This window comes from Panthera tigris, chromosome E2 (genome assembly GCF_018350195.1).
Source record: "Panthera tigris isolate Pti1 chromosome E2, P.tigris_Pti1_mat1.1, whole genome shotgun sequence".
In the NCBI taxonomy this organism is placed as follows: domain Eukaryota; kingdom Metazoa; phylum Chordata; class Mammalia; order Carnivora; family Felidae; genus Panthera; species Panthera tigris.
In genome coordinates, this window is record NC_056674.1 from 1,457,744 (window position 1) to 1,477,723 (window position 19,980).

The 19,980-nt window shown below is 49.2% G+C and overlaps 2 protein-coding genes across 4 annotated transcripts in view; both read right to left on the reverse strand.

Annotated features, from left to right (window-relative positions):
• Positions 1-6,970, reverse strand: part of LOC102955052 (zinc finger protein 548-like) — a 20,069-nt gene extending 13,099 nt beyond the window's left edge. For both annotated transcript variants that reach the window (XM_042970676.1, XM_042970678.1), the window contains exon 1: positions 6,747-6,970. The gene's annotated coding sequence lies outside the window, so the exon portion shown is untranslated. The remainder of the gene's footprint in view (positions 1-6,746) is intronic.
• LOC102954194 (zinc finger protein 547) lies at positions 3,452-19,612 on the reverse strand. 2 transcript variants are annotated; one of them, XM_042970685.1, is made up of 4 exons: positions 19,392-19,612; positions 17,426-17,674; positions 15,460-15,586; positions 3,452-3,895 (listed from the first exon to the last, which is right to left on the reverse strand). In XM_042970685.1, the coding sequence occupies exons 2-4, from the start codon at positions 17,456-17,458 to the stop codon at positions 3,564-3,566; spliced, it is 492 nt and encodes a 163-aa protein (XP_042826619.1). In that variant the 5' UTR covers positions 17,459-17,674; positions 19,392-19,612; the 3' UTR covers positions 3,452-3,563. The 2 variants fall into 2 exon arrangements, with proteins under 2 accessions (XP_042826619.1, XP_042826618.1); XM_042970684.1 differs by lacking the exon at positions 3,452-3,895 and adding an exon at positions 12,291-14,313.
• Between the last annotated feature and the right edge of the window lie 368 nt (positions 19,613-19,980).

The following is a 19,980-nucleotide window of genomic DNA, read 5'->3' on the forward strand; positions in this document are numbered from 1 at the left end:
AAAAACAATGAATCCATATATAGAACTTTCACTTTTCACAAAATTTCACTCAAAATGGGTTATAGATCTAAGTTTAAAATACAAAACTTTATGACCCCTAGAAGATACCATAGGAGAAAACACGTGACCTTATGCTTGGTGGTAAATTTTGAGATACGACACCAAAATCACAATTTATTAAGAAAAATGCGATAAGCTGCAGTTGATTAAAAAAAAATGTCTTCATGGGGCGCCTGGGTGGCTCAGCTGGTTGAACATCCAACTCTTGATTTCGGCTGAGGTGGAGATCCCAGGGTCATCAGATGGACCTCAATGGAGCCTGGCTTCAGGCTCCATACTGTGTGTGGAGCCGGTTTAAGATTCTCTCTCCCTCTACCCTACCCTGCTAGTGCGCTCCCTCTCTCTCCCTCCCTCTCAAAAAAAAAAGTCTTCTCCATAAAAGACAAAGTTAGGGGAATATGAAAAAATGCTCCACATTTGTCATTAGAAAAATGAGATGCGGCGCCTGGGTGGCTCAGTCAGTTAAGCGTCCGACTTCGGCTCAGGTCATGATCTCACAGTTCATGAGTATGAGCCCCGCATCGGGCTCTGTGCTGACAGTTCAGAGCCTGGTGCCTGCTTCTGAGTCTGTGTATCCCTCTCTCTCTGCCTCATCCCCACTTATGCTCTGTCTATCTCTATCTTAAAATAAAATAAAAACATTAAAAAAAAAAGAAAAAGAAAAATGAGATAAACAACAAAATTTTAAAAGTTACGTTCCATTATGTATCTACTTTAATGGCTAAAATCGAAAATAATGACATCGTCAATGCCTGGAAACAAAAACTCTTATTCTTGCTTGTGGAAAATAGTAATAGCACAGCACTTCCGGAGTGCAGCTTGGCAGTTTCTCATAAACCTAATATACTGTGACCATGGAATGCGAGAATCATGCTTCTTGGCATATACACAAACGAGCTGAGAAGTTACGTTCACACAATACCGCCACTTGGATGTACAGCATGTTTATGCATAAATGCCCAAACCTGTAATCAAGATGTCTTTACAAAGGAAAATGAATAAACAAATTTTGGTACATTCATACAAGCAAGATTATTCAGTGATTAAAGAAAATATGCTATCAGTTTGAAAATACACAGAGGAAACTTAAATGCATAATACTAAATGAAAGAAGCCAACTGGAAAGGCTATGTGGAGCAGATGATTCCAACTGTAGGACATTCCAGAAAAGGCAAAACTGTGGATAATAAAAAAGATCAGTGGTTACAGAGGGAACAGACAACCCAGGATGGGAACAAATATTTGCAACCTATATATCCATCTGCTGCAGGGTTAGTCTCCAAAATCTGTAAAACTCCTACAACTCAATGATAAAAAGCTAACAACTGGATTAAAAAAAAATTTTTTTTTAATATTCATTTATTTTTGAGAGAGACAGACAGAGTGCAAGCAGGGGAGGGGCAGAGAGAGAGGGAGACACAGAATCTGAAGCAGGATCCAGGCTCTGAACTGTCAGCACAGAGCTCCACGCAGGGCTCGAACCCATGAAGAAGATCATGACCTGAGCCTAAGTCAGAGGCTTAACTGACTGAGCCACCCAGGCGCCCCTAATAACTGGATTTTTTCAATGGGCAAAGGACTTGAACACACATTTCTCCAAAGACATACAAATGGTCAACAGGTATATGAGAAAATGCTCATCACCACTGATCATCGAGTAAATGCAAATCAAAACCGCAATGAGCTATCGCCTCACATGTGACAGGACAACTATTAGCAACAAAGCAAAACACAGTCTTGCCAATGGGAAGCGTGGGAAAGCGGAACCCTTGTACACTGTTGGTGGGACCGCAAAGTGGTCCAGCTATGGAGCACATGATGGATGTTCCTCAGAAAAACTAAAAACAGAGTTACCACAGTGGATATCAAAGTCATAATAATAATACTAATAACAATAATAAAAGTAATAAATCCGAGGACTCGGAGAAACTGGAATCCTGCGCACTCTTGGTGGGCATATGAAATGGGCACAGAAATATGTAAACAGTTCTGCAAAATATTTACACCGAACCAGCACTTTCACTTCTGAGTATTTACCTATAAAGAACGGAAGGGTCTCAAACGTTCTCAAAGGGACCTTGGTACACTCACGCTCATAATAGTATACGTAACAGTCACTCACTGCGGTAAGTCCTTTTCCAGTGTGAACTCTTCAATGCCCAGGAGCGTGGAGCTGCATCTCAAGAACTTCCCAGGATGGCTAAACTCCAAAGGACTTTCTTTGTTCAGTGTGAATTCCCCAGGGTCTAGTGAATGTGAACACCCAAGGAATCCCCAACACGCCTAAGGCCATTCCCTGGTGTGAACTCACGCACACTGAGGTTAGAGCTATACTTAAAAGCATTCCCACATTTGGGGCACTCAGAAGGCCTTTTTCCAGGGAAACTCTCCTATTTAATGAGATTGGCATGCACCCATGGAATTTTCCACCTAAGGCCTTTATCCAGTTTGATTTCCTCAAACAAGTTTATGTTTGAGGAAGAAGGCGTTCCTATAGTCACTGCACTCATACAGCCATTCCCCAGTGTGGGTTTTCTCACAATCAACAAATATACATTTGTAGCTGAAGCTTTTCCCACATTCACATTTCTAAGAATTTTGTCCCCCCCCCTTTTTTTTTTTTTTTTTTTAAATAAGCTCCATGCCTAAGGTGGGGATTGAAGTCCCAACCCTGAGATCAAGAGCTGCACGCTTGGGGGGGCGCCTGGGTGGTTCAATCAGTTAAGTGTCTGATTTTAGCTCAGGTCACGATCTCATGGTTCATGGGTTCAAGCCCAGCGTTGGGCTCTGTGCTGACAGCTCGGAGCCTGGAGCCTGCTTCGGATTCTGTGTCTCCCTCTCTCTCTCAAGAGTAAATAAACATTAAAAAAAAAATTTTTTTTTTTTTATACTTGTATGCTCAGGGCACCTGGGTGGCTCAGTCACTTAACTGTCCAAGTCTTGATTTCAGCTCATGATCTCATGGTTCGTGGGTTCAAGCCCCACTTCAGGCTCTGCACTGACAGTTCAGAGCCTGCTTTGGGTTTTCTCTCTCTCCCTCTCTCTCCGCCCCTCCCATGCTCTCTCTCTCTCTCTCAAAATAAATACATAAACTTAAAAAAAAAAAAAAAAAAGAGTTACATGCTCTGGGGCACCTGGGTGGCTCAGTCGGTATTTGACTATTGATTTCCCTCATGGTTCATGGGATCAAGCCCCGTGTCAGGCCCTGTGCTAACAGTGTGGAGCCTGCTTGGGATTCTCCCTCCCTCCCTCCCTCCCTCTCTCTGCCCTTCCCAGGCTCAATCGCACACATGCTCGTGAGCACACGCTCTCTCTCAAAATAAACTTAAAAAAAAAAAAAAAAAAAAAAAAAAAAAGAGTTGCATGCCTTACTGACTGAGCCAGCCCAGTGCCCCAGTTTTATTCACTTCTAAAGTTCTCTGCACCCACCGAGTCCCTGTGTTGTTCCCACTGACTATGAAGGGCCTGCTCTTGGAGCCCACCTGGGCTGCCTATAAATCCCTTCACATTTTCAATGCAGATACAGATTCTGTCATGTAACCTCTACAGTTCTTCACAAATGAAGGCCTCCCCTCATCACTCCTGGAAAGTTCCGCTCTAATCTGATGCTTTTGGTGCTGGCAACACTCTCCCCCACAGGCGTACAGGCCTTGCTCGGGGTGTATACCGTCCTGTTCAGCCAAGCGCAAAAGGTCTTTCAAGAGTGAGCTACACGTCTCACAGGGCTGGGCCTCCCGGACGGACGGGACTGGCTTTGGAGTCCTGACCTGTGATGCTCCTACAGAAACACTATGCCCTGAAGGGGCCTCCTCGTCCCGAGCTCCATGCCAGCAACCTGTAAACAGAGAAATGCTGGTCAAGCGCACGCTGACCTTGTTGGGACGAGGCAGCCTCCTCGGGAAATGTGTGTCGCACACGCCCACGGATGAGGCCAGGGGACTGCTCACGGGCCAGGGGGACTCGAGACGGTGAGGCCTTCTGTGCAGAGCTCACCCTGGCCAGCGCCCATGACGGGACAGCCCTGACTCTGGGCAAGGACACCAGGGAGAGGTGAGTGCAGGGAGGAGAGGTGGACTCCCTAACTCTCCCTCTGCAAATGACTTTCAACAAGGCCATGGCTGCCGGTGACTGGTGAGCCCCGGGTAGAAGACTGTGTCCACACCCAGAAACGTTCAAGGACCATTTAAGGGTATGTGCAGACTTGCAGGCCATCTTAAGCATAGTTGAAGTGTTGGAGAGCCCTCCAAGGAGGCAACAGAAGGGAATGCGTGACAGGTGGAAGACACAGAAAGGAGCACATGGGGGACACCAAGAGCTGGAAGTCAGAGTAGAAATAACAATGCGGAAGAAAGGGTGTACATGAGGTGTGGACACTGACCCTGGATCAAAAGTGGGGGACACCAGACAGTTTCCCAATGTGATTTGAATCCAGCTTCAACATATACCCTCACAGCTCTGATGCACTAGGCCCACGTCCGGCTGAGCGTGTCCCATCCAGCCCTCAGGCACACAGGGCCATCCCTCTTACTGAAGGTGACCAGCTACGTGCGACCCCGCAGAGATCAGAGCTCGGGGAAAGACGGCGCATGCCCACAACAACCCAACCCGTGCCTTCCTACGTTCCAGAATTACAAGAGCTTCAGAAGAGGGTCCTGCAGAATCAAGCCAGGGGTCTGCACAAGTAATGACCGTATTTGTGGCTGAGATTCCTGGCACGTGGAGGCCCCCAGCATCATAAAGAGAGGGGATGACCTCGGGCACAGAAGTGGCACTCATCTCGAGAGAGTAACGAGACAAGGGACAGGAGAGGCCACGGCAGTGTCCCTGACAGACTTTATGATTTCTGACTCCTAAGCCATACTTTTTGAGGCTTCAGGGCAGCGGAGAACGGGGCGCGTGGGGAAAGGTGGTACAGGGCTCACAGCCCAGCCCTGCACCCACAACAAACGTGCCAGGAAAGGAAACAGTACCCACAGCCTTGACAAGATAAGCCGCGACGAGCCCTGGAGGGAGAGGGGGACAGAGCAACGCCCAGCTCAGGAGCACATCTGAGGGCCTTACCTAGTCGTGCGCGAAGTGCAGAGCTCTCCAGCATCACACGGCAGTACAGGCATCAGAGTCTCATCGAGGAGGCCCCGCTCCCCCTGGGAGAAACATCCGGCAGAGACCACACAGCTCTCGGCAACCGCACCAGTTCAGTCCATGCAACCTCTGCGTCTAGGGTCTTCGGTCCTCCCGCTCCGCACCCTCCCCCCACCGTCCCAAAGCGGAAGAGGTGCCAGGCCGGCTGGCACTGGGCCCGCTCCCTCCCTCCCACTGTGTCCGGCACAGAGTAAACAGGTGGAAAGGGAACAGGAAAGCAACTGCTAAGCTCTGGGCCAAGCACGGGGGACCCCCACCCCTCGGGGGTCTCGCAGATCTGGCCTCGCAGACAGCCAAAGTCCGAGTCACCTGTCTGCCATAAATGACCAGCACGGGACCTAGAGCCAACCACTCACACTCCTCCTAGGCTGCTCGTCACCGTACGGACTGTACCTCCCGCACGTCTCCCGTCCCTCCGCTGATGTACCTATTCCCACCCGCTCTGGCTCGCGCTCCATGCATTTCCATGCTATGGTTAAGAGGCCGCTCGGCACGTGACATCCAGACAGTGCATGACAAACGCACTCGGCAGTTTTCTTCCCCAGGTCACCAGTCTCCTAGGACCAGAAAGCACCTGGCCCTGCTCCTTGCTTCACCCTCACCCTCCAAAGTCTACATGAGGACCTCACAGACCCTCGGCCTCTCATCCTTCTGCGCCGCAGACGCTGTCCATTCTCTCCACTCAGAGAGAATACGCGGAGCTATTCCCAGCTACGCGGAGACCTTCACCCCGATCGTTTGAACATTCTGGATTCCGTGCCAGGACACCCCTCTGAGTCCTACCCCATCTGTTCTCAGACAGGAAGTGATCCATATACTCCAGCACCAAGTCTAGACCCTGAGTCTGGTGAAACCACAGGCTTTCCAGACCCAGGGAAGCAGAACAGTAGGGGCAGACAGAGTCTCAGGAGAACGGGAGTGGCGCTGGGAAGTGGGGTTCCTGGGCTCCAAACTGGGAGGGGCTGTGATGGGTCCAAAAGGAGCCCTACCAGACTTCCTTGAGGAGCAGTCCAGGATGTCACAGAAATGTTCACAGGGGCGCCTGGGGGACTCAATCAAGTGTCCGACTTCAGCTCAGGTCATGATCTTGTGGTGAGTTCGAGCCCCTGTGCCGACAGCTCAGAGCCTGGGGCCTGCTTCAGATTCTGTGTCTCCCTCTCTCTTTGCCCCACCCCTGCTCATGCTCTGTGTGTGTGTCTCTCTTCAAAATAAATAAACATTAAAAAAAATTTAAGAAATGTTTACAAACCCATTCTTTCAAAATGTGTGAATCACCGCAAATTTCTAAAGGACACACCAATCATACATCATGGTGCCAACTAGGGACCATGAAGGCTGGGCCACCCCTCACATACCTCTGCAGGTGCCAGAAGCATTCCTGCCGATGCCACGGGGCCCTAGGAGAGGGAGGCCAAGAGTAAGAGGTAAACAGGACGGGATTCTACAGCCTGGGTTACACTGCAGCCTCTGCCCTGCCCTGGAGCAAGCTGACCTGAGCCAGAGGGTCTAAGCGCAGCTCCTGGTAGCTAAAAGCTGTCTCTTACCTGCTCTGTGAATCTGTGGAAGAACTGAACCTCCTTAAATCTCAACACTTTATCTGTAAGACGCGGATAAGAAAAGGGCTGATGTTGGTATCAAATATAAGTAATACATGCTATGTATGAACTGTATGGGCCACATGATGAAGTTTCGGACGCGTGTCCAATACAAATGAGGAAGCAGGGTTTGAAACGTTTTTAAAAATATTTTTTAGGGACACCTGGGTGGCTCAGTCGGTTAAGCACTGGACTTCAGCTCAGGTCATGATCTCACGGTTTGTGGGTTCCAGTCCCATGTCGGGCTCCATGCTGACAGATCAGAGCCTGGAGCCTGCTTCAGATTCTGTGTCTCCCTCTCTCTCTACCACTCCCCTGCTCACACTCTCTCTCAAAAATAAACATTAAAAAAATTTATTTTTAACTTTAAATGTATTTTAAATGTTCATTTATTTTTTGAGAGAGAGAGAGAGAGAGAGAGAGGGAGGAAGGGAGGGAGGGAGGGAGGGAGAGAGAGGGAGAGAGAGGGAGAGAGAGGGAGAGAGGGAGGGAGAGAGGGAGAGAGGGAGAGAGGGAGAGAGGGAGAGAGGGAGAGAGGGAGAGAGGGAGAGGGAGAGAGAGAGAGAGAGAGAGAGAGAGAGAGAGAATCCCAAGCAGGCTCCTCACTGTTAGCGCAGAGCCTGACACGGGGCTCAAACTCATGAACCAGGAGCTCCTGACCTGAGCAGATATCAAGAGTCAGACGCTTAATGGATTGAGCCACCCAGGTGCCCCGGGTTTGAAACTGTAAATGCTCCTACTTTTAAAGGTTTCAAGAGGACGCTACATATAGTTTTCCACTGTAAGCAAATACACATAAACGAACATTTCAGCCAATCATAAACGGTTTGCACATCCAAATACGGATATGAATACGTTTGTAAGTGCTCCTCTATGGACATCTTACAGGGGGATACTGGTTACCTGGTGTATAAATCAATAGCTACTTCATACCTTCTTACCTGAATGAGTTGTCTGGAGGAGCTAAGCAGGCACGTAAGCCACCTGCCTGCTCCCTAATCCTCTCAGGGATGAACTTGACGGGGGGTCCCCGACTGTAGCAGTGGACCATTCCCCTTGCCTGGACAGGCGAGGGCGGCCCGGAAGGGGCAGGGCCCGCCCCAGGCCCCAGCTCCGCTAACCTAGCTTTCATTCCACAGAAGTGACCCGGAGGGTATCGTGACCTGAAGGGCAAAGAGTCTACACAAGCTCACACTTTTGTGTCTACACACACAACTTCCGAACCACCCCACCTACTACAGACACACTCCAGAATTCCTCCTAGGGCAAATCGGCTCCCTCGTGAAGAACGCATGGAGGCCCAACCCCTTCGTCTCATCCAGTGTCAGCCCCTCCCCAGAGCCCTTCGGAACCCTAACACTCACCCTCCTCATCCGGATACCCAACACCACGAGGACGCCGCCGGAAGTCCCGCCCCAGGCAGTGCGCACGCGCACAGGCGCGTCCGCATTCATTGGCTCACTTGGTCGCCACCGCGCGGCGCCTTCTGGGTAGTGTAGTTTGGGAGCCCGTGGAGCGCGCTGCCTCAGAATGAAGGTCCTCCCAGACTTTGCGGATGAAGAGCCAGAACGTGAGCGGCGCCGGGAAATGGAGCTCCGGGGCTGTAAACTGGGAACGGCGGCAATGGGGCTGTAAGGAGCCCTACCGGATGTCCTTGGGATGCAGTCTAGGACGTCACAGATATGTTTACAAACCCATTCTTTCCAATTGTGTGAATCGGAGCGAATTTCCAAAGGGTATACATACAGTGGACACCGTATACCATCGTGTCACTTGGCGTCCGCTCATCCTGGTCAGTTCTCTTGTCAATACACGTAGACTGAACTTTGGAGTCATGTTTATGGCCTTCAATAGGTTTGGTCAGGGACAATAAGAAAAGACCCCGGACATGGTCATGACAGGAAAGCGAGAAGAGAGATATCAGGAGAGGCACTGGTTAGAAAGGGTGACGCTGTACCTCCTTTCCACTGAAAACATCTTTCCTACCTGTATATCAGTGATAGTGTTCCAAGATACTAAGAAACATTATTATTCATATAATACTTATTACTCCGTATGTGGAATATGTTTCTCTCCTTTTAAAGTCTAAAGCTAGGGGAGCCTGGGTGGCTCAGTCCGGTTGTGTCTGACTTCGGTTCAGGTCATGATCTCGCATTCTTTGAGTTCCAGCCCCGCGGCAGGCTCCGACCCTGGAGCCTGCTTCAGATTCTCCCTCTCTCTCTCTCTCTCTCTCTCTCTGCCCTTCCCCTGCTCATGCTCTGTCTCTGTCCCAAGAATAAACATTAAAAAATAATAATAAAGTCTAAAACTTATCTGAGAGAAAAGCGACTCATACTACATTTCTTACCAGGACAGGGTGTTCTATTCTAATAGTCCAACCATATGGCAAAGGGAGCAACTTATTACCGTTGTGAAGGTTTAGGAATCCATGATCCTTTATCCCTGTTGGTAAGAGATTTATCATTTCCGATGTAATTGCTGCCCCAGTATCAGCAATGGGAGTTGAGATGATCTCTGCAAAACACCTGTGATATAGTAGTTACTGAAAGCTGTTAATGATGATTACTTTTCAGAGAAATCTAGTATAAATAGTTATAGACACAATGATCTGTGACAGGTGAAAAAATGTTAGGATCTCAGTGAAGATTGAGCCAGAGGCAGTGAAGTTGGAGAAGTCAGAGAATGAAGCTGAACCCACAGCTGTGGTGAAACCTGGACCACACTCAGGGTTTGATCTCCAAAATGCGGCTCTTTTTGAAATTTGAAAACATGAACAGCTTGGTAGTAGAAATAATTACGGTTTCTGGAAATATAAAAATGAATAGGGAAGCTGTATTGTCATGTGCTGCTTTAACAAATATTCAATAATCACCATTTGGGTTTTAGACACAAGAGCAGATACATAGGACGTGGGGAATAGGGTTGCTCTGTGTATACTGTGCATGTCCTGTATTAAATGACTTTGTTCTGGGTCCTGTATTTATCTTGTAAAGAGATCATAAATCCTATATTTGGGTTTGTTTTTTTTTTTAATACAAGAAGTGGCATTTAGAGCTATGTCTCTCCTACTCTACTTAGCAATGAAAACACAAAATGACAGCACTTGTTGAAAATCAACCCCCCACAAATAAAGGACACCAGTCTTATGGTTCTTTATATATTTTGGATATTAACTCGTGTGTGTGTGTGTGTGTGTGTGTGTGTGTGTGTGTGTGTGTGTGTATGGCAAATATTTTCTCTCAGTCCATAGGTTCCCTTTTTGTTTCCTTTGTTGTGCAGAAACTTTTTAGTTTAATGTAGTCCCACTTATTTTTGCTTTTGTTTCCTGTGTTTTTGATGTTGTTTTGATGTTTTTGTTTCCTGATATATATATATAGTTTCTAATACCAATGTCATGGAGCTTTCTCTTTATGTTTTCTTATAGCTTTACCGTTTCAGATCTTCTGTTTAAGTCTTTAATTCATTTTGAATTGATTCTGGATATGGTGTAAGACATGGGTCCAATTTAATTTTTTCATGTGGATATCCAATTTTTCCAACATCATTTAATAAAGAGACTATCCTTTCCCCCACTGGATATCCTTGGTGCCTATCAAAAATTAGTTGACTTCATTTGTGTGGGTTTACTTCTGGACTCTCTCCTCTGTTTCACTGGTCTATGCGTCTGTTTTTATGCCAGTGCTTTATTGGTTTGATTAGTATAACTTTGTAGTGTAGTAGAAGGCAGGAAGTTTATAGCCTGTAGCTTTGTTCTCCTTTCTCAAATTGAGGTAAGTGTCTTTGTGGTTCCATAAAAATTTTAGGATTTTTAAAAAAATTTCTGTGAAGAGTGTCATTGGAATTTTGATAGGGATTGCATTCAATCTGTAGATTACTCTGGGTAGAATGGACATTTTAACAAATTGATTCTTCCAATCAACAAACATGGGATATCTTTCCATATATTTGTGCCTGTGGCTTCTTTCATCAATATTTTATAGTTTTCAGCGTTCAGATCTTTCACCTCTTTTGTTAAATTTATTCTGAAATATTTCATTCTTTGTGTTGCTATTGTGAAGGGGATTGTTTTAATATCTTTTCTAGATAATTTATTGTTAGAGTTAAAAATGCAGATTTGTATGTTGATTTTGTATTCCTAAACTTTACTGAATTCATTTATTAGTTTTTACAGTTTGTTTTGGTACAGCCTTTCAAGTTTTCTACATTTAAGATCAGTTCATCTGCAAACAGAGACATTATTCCTTCCTTTCCATTTTGGATGACTTTCAATTATTTTTCTTGCCTAATTGCTCTGGTTAGGACTTGCAGTACAATGCTAAATAAAAGTAGAGAGTGTCTTGTTTGTAATCTTAAAGGAAAAGCTTTTGGCTTTTCAACATGGAGTATGATGTTACCTATGTGTTTTTAGTATATGTCTTTTTTTTATATTAAGGTAAATTTCTTATCTACTTAATTTGTCACAAATTTTTATCATGAAAGGATGAAGTTTGTCAAAAGCTCTTTCTGCATTGATTGAGATGAGCCTATGATTTTTATCCTTTGTTAATGTGGAGTATTACATTTACTGCTTTATATAAGTTGAGGCATCCTTGTACCCCAGGGATAAATCCAATTTAATCATAATGTATAATTCTTTTAAGGTGCTGCTGAATTTGGTTTGCTAGAATTTTGTTGAGGAGTTCTGCATTTATATTCATTAGTCTCCAAATATTTAAAGTTAAGAGAAACCTCTGCCTGAGTTGTTGAATTGCTATATTGTACCCCTGAAACTAACACTGTATGTTAACTACACTGGAATTTTAAAAAAATGTTTTAATTGAACAGAGAGGGGCACCTGGGCGGCTCAGTCAGTTAAGCGTCCAACTTCGACTCAGGTTATGATCTCATGGTTCTTGAGTTTGAACCCCGCATTGGGCTTTGTGCTGACAGTTCAGAGCCTGGAGCCTGCTTCAGATTCTGTGTTTCCTTCTCTCTCTGACCCTCTGCTGGTCATACTCTGTCTCTCAAAAATAAACATTAAAAAAAATTTAATTGAACAGAGAAAGTTCTGCCTGGAAGTAGAAGAGAGTGTTGTTACCAAAAGTGTTGGTTTGTGAGGGATTTATTCTTGCCAGCTTCAACCGTACTCAAGGGGCAAAAATTAAGGCCTGAACTCAATCTTATCCTCAGCATATGACTGGACAGATATTCCCCCAGTGGATCATAGCCTCAGAGGAAGGATTTTAGGAACCAAAAAAGTAAATCCATTATAAAATTTACTATATAAACCACTTAAAAGTATTTTTTAGAATTGATTAAAAGTTATAAGGTATGCATATAAATTTTATTCAAAAATAAAAAGGACAACAGTAGAGTCATAGAAGTTAATGAGGATTTCAACTCGAAATAACTATAGGGGCACCTGGGTGGCTTAGTCTGTTAAGTGTCCAATTCTTGATTTCGTTTGACTCAGGTCACGATCTCACGTTTTGTGAGATTGGGTCCCATGTCTGGCTCTGCACTGACAGTCTGGAGCCTGCTTGGGATTCTCTCTCCCTCTCTCTCTCTGCCCCTCCCCCGCTTGCAATCTCTCTCATATTGGAAATCAGTTTGGCCAATTCTTAAAAAGTTAAACATTCATCAATGATCAACACTCCACTCTCAGGTATTTACTTATATATGAATGTTCACAGTTCTTTTGGTAATTGGAAACACTGGAAGCAACCTACACGTCCATTAATAGATAAACACACTGTGGCACATACGCCCAATGGAATATGACTCAGCAATAAAGAGGAATGAATGCAATAGGGATAAATCTCTAAACAGCCACACAAGGATATACTTTGGGATTCCTTTTATGTAAAAATGTAAGGAAAAGCAGTCACATAACAGTATACTGCAGGATTCCAAGAACATAAAAATTAAAGAAATGCAAATTAGTATATAGTGACATAAATCAAATTAACAGATTCTCCCGCATTCATTGCACTCATAAGGCATTTCTCCATTGTTGGAAATCTGCCAATGTTTAACAAGGCCAGAGATGTAGGTAGAGATGTCCCCACATTCGCAGTTCTCATAAGGACTCACACCGGTGTGAACTCTCTGTTGTGTAATGAGACTGAAGTTGTAACACAAAAATTTCCCACGTTAGCTGCACTAATAAGGCCTTTCTCTGCTGTGACTTGTCCGACGTCTAATGAGTTTGGAGTTGCAACTAAAGGATTTCCTACGTTGCTGCACTCATCAGGCCTTTCTCTAGTGTGAGTTCTCTGGTGTCTAATGAGTGTGAAGCGGTACCTAAAGAACTTCCCACATTTGCCACACTCATAAGGCCTCTCTCCAGTGTGGACTCTCTGATGAATAATGAGCGAGGAGCTGTCCATAAAGAATTTGCCACATTCTCTGCACTCATAAGCCCTTATTCCAGTGTGGATTTTCTGGTGCTCAACAAGTTTATGTTTGCGGCTGAAAGCTTTCCCACATTCACTGCACTTATAAGGCCGCTCTCCGGTGTGGATTTTCTGGTGTTCAACAACTTTGTCTTTGCGGCTGAAGGCTTTCCCACATTCTCTGCATTCATAAGGCTTTTCACCGCTGTGGATTTTCTGATGCTCAACAAGTTTATGTTTGCGGGTAAAGGCTTTCCCACATTCAAGGCACTCATATGGCCTCTCTCCAGTGTGAACTCTCTGATGTCTAATGAGCGTAGAGCGATTCCTAAAAAATTTTCCACATTCACTGCAACCATAAGGCCTCTCTCCTGTGTGGATTTTCTGGTGACCAACAAGTTGGGACAGTCTAAGGAAAGCCTTCCCACACTGGCTGCACTCAAAAGGCCTCGGCCTGGCGTGAATACCCTGGTGGTCACCAAGGCCAGGTGTCCGTGTAAGACATCCTCCACATTTTGGGTTCTCATAAAACTGACCTTCATCGTGGCCTTTCTGGTGCTGATGGAGGTGGGACTTTCTAAGGAAGGCCTTCCCACACTCTCTGTACTCATGACGCTTTTCTCCAGTGTGGATTTTCTCATGGTCAACAAGTATATGTTTATGACTGAAGATTTTCCCACACTGAGTACATTTATAATAATTCTGTTCATTTTGAAAGTCCTCTCCACCAGCTGTGCCCCAGTGTGGCCGTCCTACAAGCTGAGGAACCTGCTGTTGGAGAAGGCCTGAGCTGGCTGGGAAGTCCTTCCCATCTTCACTGCACGTAAAGGTCGTCTCTGCCATGTGACCTCTGCAGTTCTTCACAAATGAAGACCTCCCCTCATCACTCCTGGAAAGTTCCGCTCTAATCTGATGCTTTTGGTGCTGGCAACACTCTCCCCCACAGGCGTACAGGACTTGCTCGGGGTGTATACCGTCCTGTTCAGCCAAGCGCAAAAGGTCTTTCAAGAGTGAGCTACACGTCTCACAGGGCTGGGCCTCCCGGACGGACGGGCCTGGCTTTGGAGTCCTGACCTGTGATGCTCCTACAGAAACACTATGCCCTGAAGGGGCCTCCTCGTCCTGAGCTCCATGCCAGCAACCTGTAAACAGAGAAATGCTGGTCAAGCGCATGCTGACCTTGTTGGGACGAGGCAGCCTCCTTGGGAATGTGTGTCGCACATGCCCACGGATGAGGCCAGGGGATTGCTCACGGGCCAGGGGGACTCGAGACGGTGAAAGGAAGGCCTTCTGTGCACAGCTCACCCTGGCCGGCGCCCATGACGGGACAGCCCTGCCTCTGGGGAAGGATAACAGGGCGGGGTGAGTTCAGGGAGGACAGGGGGGTTCCCCAACTCTCTCCTCTGCAAATGACTTTCAACAAGGCCACGGCTGCCGGTGACTGGTGAGCACTGGGTAGAAGACTGAGTTCACACCTAGAAATTTGTGCTTGCAACACAGCAGCTGGTGTTTAGAGACTATTTAAAGATAGGTGCAGCCATCACAATACCTCAAGGGTAGGTCATATGTCAAGTGTACTGCAAAGGGAGAAGTGAAAGGATAATGGAAGGAAGCCACAAAAGTGGGGGAGCTGGGAAGTGCAAGGTTAGAAATGATGACAGGAAAGAACAGGTAGAACTAAGGTATGACCACGCTCCCTGGCATCACACGGTGGTAAAGCCAGCTGTGACAACACACCCATTCCCAACTCTGCAGCCCCAGGGCCATTTCCTGTAGCTGGTGATGGAGTAAGGTCCATGTTGTCAGGCACCCAGGCCCCTCCACCTCTTCAAGATGAGCACTTACATGGGACCTGGAACGGGCCACCCTAGATGAAACACAGGAAGACAGAGTAGACTGCACGGCCCCCAGAGTCGGTGATCCAACACATGACATCCCACATTCTAAAACCAAAAGAACCTCAGAGGAGGGTCTCATAGAACCAGTGGTCTCTATGAGTAGAGAGCACGCTGGTGGCTGGAAGTTCCAACACAGGGGTGCCCCTAAGAAACGCTGGCAAGGAGGGGAAGGCCTTGAGCACAGAGGCTCCGCGCTTCTGAACAGAATAACCTGACCAGGGACAAGCAAGGCCACTGGGATTTCTCAGACAAGCTTGGAGCAGAGGTGCGCGCAGCCCGGACCTGGCCCCCTTAAACCTGTGGTTGTGGTAAAGCCAGAGCTCCTGACCCCCAGGGAAGGCGAAAGCCAGAGCTAAGCCCTGGACGCTGGAGTGGGTGCGAGGGCCTTACCTAGTGATGACAAAAGTGCAAAGGTCTCCAGCATCACACTGTGGTACAGGCGTCTCTGAGCCTCATCGAGGAGCCCCCACTCCTCCTGGGAGAAGCGCACGGCCACGTCTGTAAAAACCACAAACCCCTGCCAAAACAGGGAGGCTTCAATCGATGTGCAGCTTCTCTTTCCATAGTGTTCATACCGCCACCTCCTTCCATCCCCTCCTTGCCCTTGCCCTCCACCCCGACTTCCCAGTGTGGAGGAGATACAGGGTCTGGTGGCACTGGCGCCTCCCTTCTCCTCACTGCCACTGATTGCTGTGTCCAGAACTGGGTAACACAAGCGAGGAGGGTGCAGGAAAGCCCCGCCCAGGCTCTGGGCCCGCAGTGGGGGCCTCTCTGTCTCTTTCAGCAGTAAATTATGCTGAGGTCCCCCAGATCCTACGTCCCGGCCAACACAACTTGAACTTACCTCTCCCACATAAGCGCCCCTCCTCCTCCTCACCTGCCCATCATTCTTGGTCTGAACCTCTCTCCATATCTGGTCCCTCCACTTCTGCAACTTGGTTACCGAGACCGCAGCCCACTCTGCGGGTAATTGCTGTGCCTTCCCAACACACCGCTGTTGCACATAGAATCCAGGCAGGAGCGTGCAAGTGGAATCAGCATCCTATTTTGCCCTGTCTTGCCCCAGAAACCCAAGTTCCCCGGTGCCAGGGTCCTTTTGTGGTTCTCCCCACGTGCCACCCGTGTCATACTCCCCCTCCCAAACCTAACGTGAGCACCTCACAGACTCCCAGCCCTCTGCTGCATCATCACTATCCTGCTGTCCTACAAGCAGTCACAGCCTGCCTTTACCTGACCTGCATGTGAAGTCCAGCGACACTGAACTCCGCACCCAAGGCCCAGCAATGCTCCTGGCTGCTTTGTTTTAACCTCAACTAACCTACCAGGTCTATCAGCCTCAACGAAGCAACACAGGCCTGACCCAAAGTCACCACCAAACACTGAGGACTCCATGGAAAGATCATGTGCCCTGGCCTGAGCTTACTAACACCTGACCTCCTTCGTGGAGATGCTTCAACACCTACTGCACACCCCCGGCCCCTCGGAAGCCTTCAGACTCCTCACCTGTATCCCACACGGGCACGCCCTCCACAGCTACTCTGCTTTTTCATCTGCCTTTGTGACGTCCACCACCACCAACCAGGCTCCCAGAAGAGATTCGAATCTCCTTCTTCCCCTTCCTGCCTCCACAACCTAACGATGGCCCCTCTGGAAACTAATGCCCGGCTATACCGCAGTGCACATGCCGGCCACTGTCTCTGGCTGCCTGCAACCTGGAAGCCTCCCCTGAACTCCAGACCTGTGCGTCCGACTGCTAAGTGGGTGCCTCTAGTCGGGAGTCTCTGGACCATGTGACATCAGTGGCAAAACCTGACTTCCTATTCCAACCGACTACTGACTTCCCCGCCTCAACTGACAGGACATCCATTCTTTCAGAGAAAGCCAAAATCCTTGGGGCTGCCCCTGACGCCCCCTTCCATCTCGTCCCCCCACACCCTTGCTTGCCACATCACTGAACGTGGGCTACTCCGTCTGGAACACATCCAGAAGGCAGCTGGTCCTCCACCTCCACAGCCACCAGCCCTGTGCAGCCATCAGCAGAGGTCACCTGCGCAGTCCCAGGAGGCCCCCCACTATCCCCACCTTCGTCGAGGCTCTCCCGCACACTGCAGCTGCACACAGCCTGTGAAGATCAGGTCACCTGGCTCCTCAGCTCAGAACCTTCTCCTACTTCCTTCAGATTAAAGGCTCACCACTTCAGGCTGTAACTGTGGACCTGGTAACTGTGTGCCCCCTGCTGCCCCATATTCCCACTGTAGGTAAGAGCCTCGCAGTTCCCTGATCATTCCAACTCACTCTCACCCCCATCACTTGAACATTCTGGATCCCGTGCCCAGGACACCCTTCCACATCTTACCCCATTGGTTGTCACAAATGGGCAATGCTCCATAGAATCCAGGGATGAGTTCAAGACCCTGGCCTTTGATGAGACCACAGGGACTTTAGACCCAAGGGAGGGAGAACAGGTGAGCAATCTCAGGACACCATCATTCTTTACACGGGAGTGGCAAAACCATCAGGGGGACAACTGGGGTGTCCTCCAACTGTCACATCCTCCATGCACCTGTACAGGATCCATAAGCATTTCTGCAAATGCCACGGGAGCCTGTGGGAAGAGGGAGGCCATGAGAAAGGGGCAACCATGGTAGGCAACCAACAGACTGAACTGGACCCCCGCTACCCCTGCCCTGCCCTGGAGCAAAGTGCTCCCAGCCTGATAACCTAAGCTCTCAGCCCCTCTGACATCAGTGCTGCTCTTACCAGCGATGTGGTTCTGTAGGAGGAATGACCGTCCCGAGCCTCAATTCCTGGCCCCCACCTCACAGAGCTGATAACAGTATTGAACAGAACTGATGCACACTACCCACAGAGTTAACAAGCCTGTATGTTTCCGTTGCAAATAAAGGACAGGGTTCATAAAATTTGGGTTAGTGTTATTTCTGCTTACGATTTTCAAAAGATGTGTTATACAACGTTCTGTTGTTAGCAAATACCACAGATAAATTAACTTTGCAATTTTCATAAAACGTTGTTGCTCTTCATTTATCGAATGCATGCATTTCTAGTTTCCATGTGTACATATTTACATAAATGTTGGTTAGCTGATGTCTCAATAAATGTTTCATACGTTCCGAATTTAATGAGTTGTAGGGAGAGTCTGGGGGGGCAGCTCAGCTACTCTTCCTTTCAGCAAACAAGCCTACCTGCTGCGTGGCCCCCTGCAGGGCGCTGGCAGGACCCCTTGACTGGAGCACTCCTGTCTTCCTCTTGCCCCCAAGGGTGGAGGTGGTGAGAGAGCAGTGTCCTCATCTGGGACCCAACCGCTCCACAAATCTGGCTATTTCTTTGTCCCACAGGGACTGTCTCCCAGGATCACCTGACCTGCAGGACTGAGAGTCTCTACCTCCGTCTCCACCCAGGCCAACAAACTTACCACATCCAGGCATTCTTTTCTAGACCCAGGTCAGAATACCTTCTACATCAGGTACGCTCCTTTAGGGAGGGAGCATCAGGGATGCTGAATCCCCCGGGGCACTCCACGCCTCAGCCCTCCTGACGCTCACTGCAGAGCCCACCAGTAATAACGACCTTAAGACCCCCTCCTTGGTCGGGTCCTCAGGCCAGGCTCTGGAGCAGTGCACACCCTCCACACCTTGGACAGCTCCAGCCCAGCTCCCTTCCCCGTCCTCCAGACCCTCACTTCTACGGACCCACGTCATGTCTCCACCCTCAGATATCTCAGCATCAACATGTCCAAACCGAACTCATGATCTCCCCGAAACCTGCCCGCTGGGCTCGCTTCCCCACCTCCGTTCTCTCAGATGTTCAGGCAAGGAAGCCCTGACCTGGTCCTTCACTCCCCACTTGTGCTCACAGCTACAGGCGACGCAGCAGGAAACCCCGTCGGCTCTGTTGCCCGACTCTGCAGAATCTCCTCGCATCTCCCCACGGCCACCGCCCTGGCCCAACCTCCACCATGACTGCCCGGGGTGGTTCCTCAGCAGCCTCCCCGTCCTGCTCTCCCCTAGCCTAACCTATCTCTGGGCGCGCACCTCCCACCCCCGCCCTGGACCCCCGACCCCGGAAGATCCCAGCCGCGCACGCCGCCCCTGCAGGCGACACTCCGCCCCGACCCCTGGGCCCCCGGCCCCGACTCAGGAGCCCCTGCGGGCCCTCCTACGCCCCACCGCAGGGGCGGGACCGGGACCCCGAGCCAGGACGCCCTCTGCTCCCGCCCCGGGGGCCTGACTGCGGGGAGCCGAGCGGGCGGGGAGAGGAGGGGCGGGGCGGGCGGCCGAGGGCCCGGGGGTCGCAGCACCCACCTGCGCCGGCTTCACCGGCGCGGCCTCCGCCTCCGACCAGTGGGAAGAGCGGGGCGGGACGCGGCGGGCGACCGGGCGGGGGCGGGGGCGAGGGCGCCTCGCAGCCGCCACTGCGGCGGGAACAGGCCCTCTTTTCGCGCTTTCCATTCACGTCGGTCGGGACTGAGGATTCCGGACGCACTAAGCCACGGAACAGTCCCGGGAACGACAGAGAACTCAGACACCACCAAGGCGCCGCCGGAAGTCCCGCCCCCACGAGACGCGCACTCTCGAAAACGGCCCTCGGCTACGCCGCACGGGCTTCCGGGTAATGTAGTTTCAACGCCGTTATTGCGCGGATTCAGGACGTAGGTCGTTCCCGACAGATTAAAGGCCCTGAAAGAGTATGAGGAGCTCTGGGAACTGGAGTGCCGCGTTCTTCAGGGGGTGGGGCTTGCTGCTTCTTAAAGGACGATACCCAGCTGTCTTCGGAGTGCAGCGTAGGGAGACTCAGAAATGTCCAGGGGCCTGTTGTTTCAGACTCCGTGAATCACAGCACATTCCCAAAAGGCTGCAATAGGAAGGGACACAGCATGCCGTAAAGTTCCTC

Bases quoted from the DNA above. Each gene is read 5' to 3' on its own strand.
- LOC102954194 (XM_042970684.1), bottom strand. From the start codon at position 17,458: ATGGAGCATTGCCCATTTGTGACAACCAATGGG. The intron at 15,587-17,425 runs GTAAGATGTGGA...CTGTTTTGGCAG, and splicing joins CATTTGTGACAACCAATGGG to GGGTTTGTGGTTTTTACAGA. The intron at 14,314-15,459 runs GTAAGGCCCTCG...CTCTGTTTACAG, and splicing joins TGCACTTTTGTCATCACTAG to GTTGCTGGCATGGAGCTCAG.